The sequence below is a fragment of the Myotis brandtii genome, unplaced genomic scaffold, assembly GCF_000412655.1.
Source record: "Myotis brandtii unplaced genomic scaffold, ASM41265v1 scaffold440, whole genome shotgun sequence".
Lineage (NCBI taxonomy): Eukaryota > Metazoa > Chordata > Mammalia > Chiroptera > Vespertilionidae > Myotis > Myotis brandtii.
In genome coordinates, this window is record NW_005366834.1 from 7134240 (window position 1) to 7145483 (window position 11244).

The following is an 11244-nucleotide window of genomic DNA, read 5'->3' on the forward strand; positions in this document are numbered from 1 at the left end:
TGGTGGCGAGGGGCAGTTGGGGGCGAGCAGGCCGGCAGGCAGAGTGGTTAGGGGAAATCAGGCAGGCAGGCAGGCAGGTGAGTGGTTAGGAGCCAGCAGTCCCAGATTGCAAGTGGGATGTCCAACTGCCAGTTTAGGCCCAATTCCTGTAAACTGGCAGTAGGACATCCTTCGAGGGGTCCCAGATTGGAGAGGGTGCAGGCCAGGCTGAGGAACACTCCCTCCCCTGTGCACGAATTTTGTGCACCAGGCCACTAGTTTTATATAACAAAAAAGATTAAAACAGAGATGTGATAAAAGTAGTTCAATATACAGGGTGTCCCAAAAAAATGTATATACATTTTAACAGCTGATAGCTCAATTGATGTTTCCTTCTTTTCAGATTTAACCTATTTGAATTAATTATTATTCAAAGTGTGTAAACATTTTTTGGGACACCCTGTATGAATTTAAAAAGATTCATAATCCTATGACCTTTTATTCCAGAGAGAGAACACAGAAACAAAGGAATGATTACTTAACTTAAAGTTCAAATTTTTAAATTGAGTTTTAGATTAATGATTTACTTAAATTGATATATAAACCTAATTTCTAATCAGTTAAACAAATATTACTGAACAATGTGATTTTCGATAAAAAATATACAGTAGCATCCTACTCAACGCTAATCACTGAAAATAGTTGTCACAATACCGTAAATCAGTGAAGCTGAAAAGTCTTCAGCAATGCTAAAAGTACATTTTTTCCTTAAGTACACAAATTAAACTATTTTCGTCCATAAGAAGGTGGAACCACAATGTTAAAAATAACAGTCCAAGTTAGAATATCCTCAGAAGAAAACATGTCCAGAGAAAAAAATTTTTTAAGAGTAAAATATCAAAGTCTAAGAAAAGTTCACTGAAAACATGATAGGGTTTTCATAAGCTTTTTTTTTTAGATCCAATAAAGATCATGGCTTGAGATTCATCTTCATGTGACTGTCTAACAAAAAATATATTGAGGACCTACTATGAGAACAGGGTAATATTCACATCAAGGTGAGCATGTAGTAGGATGAGCAATGAATAAATACAAAGGAACAGAAAATAAATTTTAAAAAATATTAGAAATTTAACTAAACGACAGAGAATTACAAGTAAAGCAATTAAAGACTAAATGAACAGGATGAATTTCTATCACAACCATGATAGAACCTCAATGACTTTTGATATCAACTCATCCTAAATGGCTTGCCCCAGAACCTAGACCGTTCTAAAGCCCTCTAAGAAATGTGGTTATTCAATAGCAAATGGTACAAGAATATCAAAGAGAATCAGGACTCCTGTGATGCTGAGGGTCCCCAATTTCAGAGCTGATCCTCTGATCTTCCCAGCAGTAAAATAATTACATCATCACCAGTGGAGGTTTTCAGAGGACAAAAAACACCCCTCAAAGCCCCAGCTGAGTTTTATTGACCAGCAAGTGGACTTTAATGAACAATGTCATTTTGTCATGAACATTTATCTAACAATAATTCACTCTGCAGTCTCATTATAATAATTTTATCACTGTGTGGCTGCTCCCCTGAGCCAGGGCACAATTCTGTGGCCTGAGATGACCAATAGGGAGCCAAGCTTCTCTACTTCTAGTAGAGACACAAAAGCTATTAAAGGATATATGATTGCAGAGTCCCACTTTCATCCTTGGATGTAAGAAACTTAAAATACTCAAGAATACCTGGTGATAATCCTCTAGCATAATTATATTCTTATTTTCTTATAGCACTTAAAGAAGAGTGATGGTATCATGGAAAGTGTACTAAATTTAGAATCACAATGACCTCATCTAATGTTCACTATCAAATTAAGGCAAGTCATTTAATCTTCAAAGCCCTCAGTTTCCCCACCTTTAAACTGGGGATAATGACGGACACCCTTCCCAAAGTCCCTGTGATGATAAATGAGATTAATTTCTGAAATGCTTTATAGTTTCCAATGCAATTTCATGGACAAATCCATGAAGGAGTCTCCCAGGGGCTGGCCAAAGGGCAAATTTTCAAGTAGATATTGGAATAATTCCCCATATCAATGGCTGTCTCAAATCCATAGTTTTGTTGTTGTTGTTGACACTATTACAGATGTCCTCATTCCTTCCCCCTTTCCCACCTCCACCCAGCCCCCGATTCCCCCTCTGGCCTTCGCCATAATTATCTGTGTCCAGGGGCTATGCATAAATATTCTTTGACAAATCTCTTCACCCTCTTTCATCCAGTTCCCCCTATCTCTGGCAGTCTGTTCCATGTATGCATGCCTCTGATTCTATTTTGTTCATCAGCTTTTTTTGTTCATTAGATCTCACATGTAAGTGAGATCATAAGATCTCTGTCTTCCTCTGTCTGGCTTAATTTGCTTAGCATAATAATCTCCAGGTCCATCCATTCTGTCACAGAAGGTTAAGAGTCCTTCTTTTTTATAGCTGTGTAGTATTCCATTGTGTAAATGTACCACAGCACACAAACAAAACAAAGACTGGGGAAAATTTTGGCTGCAGCAACAATGACAAGGTAGAGGGGTCATGGGCACAATAGGAAGGGGTGTAGACTCCAGCACAGTCACGGGGATTTTAGGCATGACTGGGCCACTCACCAGCTGTGTACCCTGGGCAGGGGTTAGCCTGCCTCTATGCTTCTGTGTTTACATCTTTTTAAAAATATATATATTTTTATTGATTTCCGTTAGCCTGCCTCTATGCTTCTGTGTTGACATCTTTTTAAAAAATATATATATATTTTTATTGATTTCAGAGAGGAAGGGAGAGGGAGACAGAGATAGAAACATCAATGATGAGAGAGAATCGTTGATCGGCTGCCTCCTGCACGCCCCCTACTGGGGATCGAGCCCAAAACCCGGGGATATGCCCTGACCGGGAATCGAACTCGTGGCCTCTTGATTCTGGGGTCGACACTCAACCACTGAGCCACACATGGCTGGGCTGTGTTGACATCTTTAAAATGGGGACATCAGAGCCCACTTCCCTGGCTGCCATGAACTACACGTGTGTGTAACGTGTCAGAGGGGGAAGGGGCACCTAGTAAGTGCTCACTAATTATTAACTATTACTAAAATGACCAAAAATGTAATACATTTGGCAATAACCATGCCAACCAAATATCTATTATTAATCATTTTTGTTCTGAGAGCTAAGATAGTTTTAAGAAAAGAGAAGTGAGTACAACATTGAGTCTGCTCTTTATATTTGAAGGCAATCAATGCCCTAATTCCCATGCATTGGATTGGTCCTCTTCTTCCCTCCCTTGTTCTTATGGTCTTCCATCCACTGCATACTTAGTCGCAGGCCTATTCTTCTTCCTGAGGTCTGAACTACCTCTGACAGTTGGAACAGGTAAGACCTGGCCTGAGTCTTAGATTGAACTCAGATGACCCACAATTTGACTCAAGTTCTCAAATGGGTCCAAGGCTTCAACTGCACCTATCAGTAGCTTTTCCCGACTTCACCAGGCCAAAAATGGGTTCCTTAAAGTCAGGAGGTCAGTCCACAAGCATAAGAAAAAGTGCTAACATTTTTCTCTAGACATTTTGATTCTCTTTTCACTACTATATCTGCCTGGGGAGGAAATGCAGCAAAGGAATTTACCACAGAAAGGGTAGCAAACAAAAAAATATTTTAATAACATTTCTACACATTGCTCAGAGCTTCTAAAGTTACAACTACAAGTTCACACAGTGTGAACAACTGTTTTTCATTTCGTTGGAGGGTTAGAATTTAAATAGGAATTGATAGAATGAGCACACCTAGTGCACAAACCTAGTGAAGATTCTCAGACACAGTCTCCACCTCTTTGGCGATGGAATGGGGAGAATGTTGACCACGGGTCTATATTTCATTAGCGAGGAAAATTCAGAGATGGCTAATGAGTATTCATGTCCGAAGTGTGAAAGCTGGAGTCTCTGGGGTATTAACCAGCATGTGTTGAGAGTATTTGCCCAGTGTTGCAAGCGTGGAAGCTCCCAGGTGTTTCTGCCCCTCCTCAAGGCTTTCCAAGGTCCTCACTTACAGAACCCACGGGAATCACTTTTCATGAAGTAAACATGGAAAACAGAACATGAAGATCTGAGGGAACAATGAGAAGGAGTCTCTTAACAAAATGTTTTGTTTTCCCCAAAGGTAGAAGCTCCTCCTCTTCCAATTTACCTGCTTTGTTATGGTTTTGGTTTAGAACTCACGGGCATCCTTCAGGTATTCTGGGAATTGCAGACACTGTCCAGAGCCGTCGTTATTTAGACGGTAGTTCTATTCTTCCATACACTTCCCCCGTATCACAGCCACACTTAGCACATGGCTGAAGCGGGCTCCTCCTGTGAGTGAGCACCTACCTTCTTGTTCTGAATCACTGGCCATCCTGCCCAGCTTCTCAGTTAGACACTAAACGTTTACAGCAAGTATTATTCTATTTAGAGATTACTGAAGTGAGCGAATGGAAGAAGTCCTCTACATTTCTAAAAACAGAACAAAAACTATAGCTACATTCTGGGAAAGTTCAGCTGATACGGACTTTATCACCACATACTGCTCGGGACATGTGCTGAGCAAAAGTGTATCATGCTGTGTGGTTCTTGCCCATTTGTAGCTTCTGCTCAAATAGCACTAACCAATAATACCAATTAAAAGTCTTATATACAAAGTCAAAGCATTTATTCAAGACATGGAATGTATGCACAATTAATTTAGTAGGTCTACTTGTTTTAGGGTAATAATACAAGTAATAGCAATGCTATAGGTAGAGTCTGCATCCATTCCTGCACTGAAAATAGAAGTCATTTATCAAACTCAATTTTGGGTGCAGGAGGTTATGTCCTGCAGAAAGCAGGGAAATAAATAAAATCAGTGGATTTTCCAGTTAATACCTAAATATATCTAGATAGATATAAATAGATAGAAAGAAGGGAGAGAATGAATTAACCCCAAGAAAGTTGATTAAGGGGGTACTTTTAACAATTAAAATGCGAGAGATATATTTGAGGGAGAAAAAGCAGCCATATGACTTAGAACGAAACAATACCACTTTATCAAACATTAACACAGTCACACATGACAGAGTGTTTGCTAGGAAACTTGGTGTAAGGTTCTATGGTAGAACCCAGCCGTACCCAATGCAGAAAATCTCTGGCACAACATCCTTTACTGTGATCCCTGCCTTCCCATGTAAGGAGACTCACTGCCTTATTAGGGAGCCTATCTCAGATGGGGACAGCTCTCATCATTAGCTCCTCCTCAGACTGAGCCAAATCTACCTTCTAGTAACTTACATTGGTCTTTGCTCAGCACTCTGAAATTTAATTTTCCTCAAGACAGCTCTTCAAGTATTATTTTTAATGTATTACATTTTTAAACTCCATTTATTCCCTTCTCCATGATTCAGAGAATTTATTCGCTGTACAGTTTATTCAAGATGCTGTCGTGTATTTTAATACATCCCCAACGCCATCTTAAGATGCATGATATCTACAAAGTTCCACCAATCAAAGATTCAAGCAAAGTTGTTTAAGCAGCTTTCAAGATACCAAATAGGTAAGGGCAAATCAGTAGATGAGAGGATAAAAAAGCCGTGTACCATTTACACAAAGGAATATTACTTGGCCATAAAAAAGGAAATTTTTTACCTTTTGTGACAGCATGAATGGAATGGGAGAGCATTATGCTAAGTGAAATAAAACAGTCAGAGAAAGATAAGTATCATATGATTTCACTCATATGTGGAATCTAATGAAAAAACTGAACTAACAAGCAAAATAGAGACAAAGTCATAGATAGAGAGCAGGCTGACAGCTGTGGGGAGGGGCTACTGGATGGGAAAGGGTGCTGGGTGGCAAGGGTGGAGAGATTGAGCAAAATAGAAAAAAAGAGAAAGAACTCATGAACTGGGACAGCAGAGTGGTGATTGTGGGGGAATGAAGGAGGTGGAGGAGGGTATGGGGGAATAAATGGTGATGGATGGAGACTTGACTTGGGGTGGTGAAATACAATACAGTGTATAGATGATGAGTTGGAGAATTGTGCACCTAAAACCTGTATAATTTTGTTAACCAGTGCCCATTCAATAAATTCAATTTAAAGAGTGATTATTAATTACTCAAAATCAAGCCAGAGTTCACTCTGTTTCAAAGGGAAGAAGGAGTTAAAACAAAGTTTTTGTGAGTTAATTCCCAAGGGGACAAAGAAAAATTACCTCTCTTTTCTTTCTCTTATTTTAAACATGTAGAAGGATTTCCCAAATCTCTGGAAATATCTTCTCATTGTCAGATCAAAGATGGTATTGTTAGCTGTGCTAACGCTATGATTTGAACCAACAGTGGAATCAATATGGCTTATCTTCTGATTTTTATCAGAATAAATTTATTTACTGGAAACAAAAGACAAAGACATACACTTCTAGCTAAGAATTAATAAACCTTTGAAGGTATCCTTATATAGCCAATAAATCAAGCAACATCCACCTTTCATAGCAAGAAGAGCATGTCCTAGGCCTCCCCGACCCTCCCCCAAAAAACAGTCACAAAAATGTCTTAGAATTGGATAAAACATATTTGCAAATGTTCTAGGCAAAAAATTATGCCCACTGGCCAGACTGATTTTGTTCCGTAGCAGCTGACTATGGAAGACTGATGACACTACCCTTGCATAAAAAGATGATTTATGCTCGCCAGCATAGAGTATTCACCTCGGTATAACACAGTGGCTCAAAGTAACAGTCAACATGCTCCACGAATCCTCAAAGGTCAGCCCTTCACTTCTTTTACGTCTTGGTCTACGTACCAAGTTTTCAATAAGGCCCACCATGGTGATCTATCTAATTAAAATTGCAACACCTTCTTCCTCCCAACTTTGAATTATCTTAATCTGATAATTTTCTTTATTTAGAAAATTTAGCTACTTAGAATGCATTGCAAGATTTACTGAATTATCCTATGGGTGTGTACGCATGTTAATCATTCCATTTTCCCTCCCTACACACACACACACACACACACACACGAAAATAAGATTGACAGGATTGGATCTTTATCTATTTAATGATATATCCCAAGAATCTAGAAGAGTTCCTGGCACAGAGTAGGAAATAACTCAACATGCATTAGTTGAATGAATGAATAAATATGGCTTATCTTCTGATTTTAGAAGGACTCTGGGCTTAGAATGACATGGCCCTGAGTCCCAATTCCACCTACACTAGCTGGAGGGCCTGGGAAATGACCATCCTCTCTGCAGCTGTGTTTCCTCATCCATAAAATGAGGACCTCAGGAGTGCCTTCCCATCGGATCCACATGAGGCTTATGTGAGTCAATGCATGTCAAGGACTTAGGATCATGCTTGGCCATAGTAAGCTTTTAATAAATGTTAGTTGCCATTGTTATTATTATTTCAAGATATGTTCCCCACAGTCGTGATGGATTTGTGATGATTTATGTGCTCAGGCAACTGACTCTCCTCATATCTGACATCACAGATCTGAGATTGGGAAAAAGGACCCAAGGATCTTCATAGAGCAGCAGAGCTGCCAAGGGTCAAACCCCATCACTGTGGCCTCATCAGCTGCAATTCAGTAACACACAGGATTTTGCAAAGGAGCTGTTAAGAGTGTAAGTGCTACTGTCTCAGACCTGCTGGAATAGAGTAAACATGACAATGAACCAATGAGTAAGTGAGGGTAAGGCTCAGAAACCTTAAAAGGCAGGGAAGGCAGCTCCTCTCTTCCTACTTGAACAGAGAGTTTTGTTTATTTGGCTGAACTAGAGTCAAAGCTAATGGTTCTGATGGCTTTGAATCACCCACCACACCTCATTCTGTGGACTTCTACACAGGGGCTGAAACTCACACTTTATGAAAAAAGATAGAGGGGAAAAAACAGCTCCCTGTTAAAGAATTTACCAGGACATACTCATCATTTAGACATTTGCTTACGTTTCTAGAAAGCTAATGATCAGAAATGGGAAGGTAAGTTTTTCCTCAAGCAAAATCCCAGTCCACCTAAAGGTTGCAAATGAAATCATTAACCTAAATGTTCACTAAGTATTTAGGAAAACAAAACACTTTGGAAACACTTATTATTGATTGGCATGGATTTCAGAACTGATTAAGTTAAGAAAGGAGGTAACTATGAGTGAGGAAGACAGAGATGAAGGAAAAACAGAATGACAAAAGCAAGAGGGACATTTACTGATTTCGAAGCAATCATCGTCTTAACTTCCCTATTTATTATAACATGTCTCCCCACAAGGCTAATCTCCTCCCTGATGAATAACTACATGCTCAAGGATTATTAGATCATGACAAATCAGGCCAAGAGGAATTTCTCTCCTCACTCTAGAGAAGAAAGACCCCATGATTTGGGGGAATTGAGCAAGGTCACAGTAGCTAAGTTGAAGCTGGAATCAAATTTCCAGACTCCCAAGTCAATGCTCTGCTCTGCACAGGAACTTCCCCGGACTCCAATGTGCACGTGATAAATGATTCAGTAGTTCCAGGAGGAACCCAAGATTCTACACTTCTGACGGTGGAGCGGAGGCCGCTGGATTACAATGAGCAGCGAGTCTCTGCCCCATTTCACCTGCTAAAGTAAGTCTGGGAATAGGTTTTCTGTTGTTTTAATGAAAAAAGATGTTTTCCCGGAACAAGAGAAAGTAGGTTGCAAATGAAATGCTGAAGTTTTAAATGTTGTAATAACTCAACACTGTTGTAAAATTTACGGGGATTCCCATTTACATGGTGGTGTCAACTGTAAAAGATATACTTAAATTGCAAATTTTTAAAGTACATACAAACATCAGTGTATTAGAGTTGAGCGATCTCAATGCATTCTATGGATATGCATTTATTGGTTATTTCCCCTTTATGTTTGAAATACACCATGCCTGTATTGCACTAAATCTACTAAAGCTGTCTTACTTCTACCTCCGATGACAACAGAGATACCATGTCTAGGGGTTGCTTTCACTTGCTCTGAGATTTTACATTTTAGAACAGAAAGATGGCACTGACACATCAAATTCCAGAAGGCTTATCTGCATAGACTTTACCTTCCATTAACACAGCGGAACACAATTGACCATACCCCACTTGTGTTAAAACCCTATTTAGGGGAGACCAGGTGTAACAGGAGGAGAAAAGATTGAAATCCTTGTTACTTCTATATCTCTAGTTCCGCCTCACCTATCAGAGGACTCTCCATGCATTTGAAGAGATTTGATGCAAATAAACACAGTATGTCCTCTCCAGCCAAAATTCAGTTAACCTCCCCAACCTTCCTATTGGTCTCCTTGAATCAGCTGAGCCCGAGGTTTTTCCTATAAAACGTCCTAAATCTGATCCCAGTAAAATTTCACTTCAGCTGAAGTGAAAATGCAGAGGTAGCATTTACGGATAACAGCTGGAGAACATTAGTTCTCTGTCTCTCCTTTGCTCTCCCAAGGGTTGAAAACTCTGCTGTTCAGACAGGAAGTCGTCATACACCACACACTGTACAATACGAGAACGCTGGGATATACGGACAAGTTGCAGAGGATTAGGGGGAGTGTGCAGGGGTTTTGTTCAAGAACCCAGAGCAGCAACCCGGCATTCTTCTTAGGGTGTCCTTCCCCCCCACCATAGTATTCAAGTAGCATAATGTATGCACACCCAGAACTGACAAGCACACACTTCACTCCCTGAACGCTTTGTAATAACTCAGCATAAGAAGGCTTCACCTTCCATTTTTCGACAAGCTTTTAAAACATGAACTCCAAGAAGTTTGGGGGAGTGGCTACGATTCTCCAATCTTTTCTGGCATACTTTCAAATGTGCTATTCTAAAACGACAACCTTTTAACTTTTTTAAAATGAAATTGTCACCAAAAAGAATCTCTCACATAACTGCCCAGAATAAGGAAATCTAAGTATTTCAACATATATGTGGAACTCAAAAACATGATGATCTGGGAGAGAATGATTTAAACAAAAGGCTCTTGTGGATATGGTGTTTTGGCGTGGGTTTCTGATTGGTTTCTGCTGGAATCTCACAAAGCTACTGAGAAAAACACGGCCACAAACAAGGGGGGCGACATCCACAAAGTTTCGAGTAGGATGATAGGAGTTTCCCAAACACCACAGGCTGAATAGCCTTTCTGCATTCCTACCGTCTGCAGGCTCTGAACCCAGTTTGCAACCGCAGGTCCTCTGGAGGCGGGCTATAAAACCGACCCTGGCTCTTCCACGCCCCTCCAGCCAAGTTCACGAGAGACCCACCTTCCTAACTTTTGAACGATGGGAATGCCTTTGCCATGTGCGTATTGGGGGCATGCTGTTAATCAATGGGGTGACAACACTACAGTTTTATGCGAGGAGAGGGAGGAGGGGCGAGGGGGAAGCCAGCCCACACATCCATCATCATTTTAGGAGGAGGTGGAGTTTAAAGTTTCTCCAAGTTCCCACTTGACAGGCAATATTTCTGTGCAATTTCCAGCCCCATGGAACAGATGGTCCTTTGCCCGTCTTGAGCCCGGAGAGAATCAGACAAAGCCCCCCGCCACTCCTCGCCTCGCGGGGGCCCAGAGGTGGTCAGTTTCACGAAGCTGTCACCCAGGGGCCTTGAGCAGAGAATGGAAACTTAACTACTTTTTTTCAGAAGTTTTTTCCTGCTACCGGAGAGCGGACTGGAGCACAAAGGCCTGAGAAAGTTTTCACTTCGTGATTTCTTTGAAAAACGTTTCTCCACCATCTGCCAAACCATCATCCTAAATCCCAGACGCCCGGGGTGGGAAAGTTGAGGCACGGGCATTCGGAAACACCGCGGCATTGCCACTTGAGCCGTCCCTAAGGCAACCTGGGAAGTTGCTTAAAAGGACAGCCCCCCCCCCTTCCCCCGTCCCGGGTGGGAAAGCATCCTCGGGGCGCCTGAGCCCTCAGTGCCAAAGGGAAGGTGACGGCCGGGACAAGGGGCCAAATGGGTGTGCGCCACCGCCGCGGGCGAGAACCTTCCTTCCCAGACCCGAGGGCGAGGGAAAAGGAGGGGGGCGCGATCCGGGAGCGTGAGGACGGGCGGCCCACTCACCCTCACTGCCGTACTGTTTGCCATTGTTCGCGCCCATCCTGCCGCCGTCATGCCCGCCGTCTCCCGGGACACTCCATAGCTGGGGCGCACCGCCTGCGCGCTCCGCCCGAGGAAAGCCCGTCCGACGGGACCGTTAGCTGCGCATACCCCACGCTCCGGGG

The 11244-nt window shown here is 41.7% G+C and overlaps 1 protein-coding gene across 2 annotated transcripts in view; it reads right to left on the minus strand.

The window, feature by feature from the left end:
• FBXL7 (F-box and leucine-rich repeat protein 7) overlaps positions 1-11244 on the minus strand; it is a 317460-nt gene extending 306216 nt beyond the window's left edge. Inside the window, exon 1 of one of the 2 annotated variants that reach the window (XM_005874490.2) lies at positions 11084-11244. In XM_005874490.2, the coding sequence (XP_005874552.1) occupies positions 11084-11120 (37 nt within the window). In that variant the 5' untranslated portion in view covers positions 11121-11244. The remainder of the gene's footprint in view (positions 1-11083) is intronic. The other variant, XM_005874491.2, reaches the window with a different exon arrangement.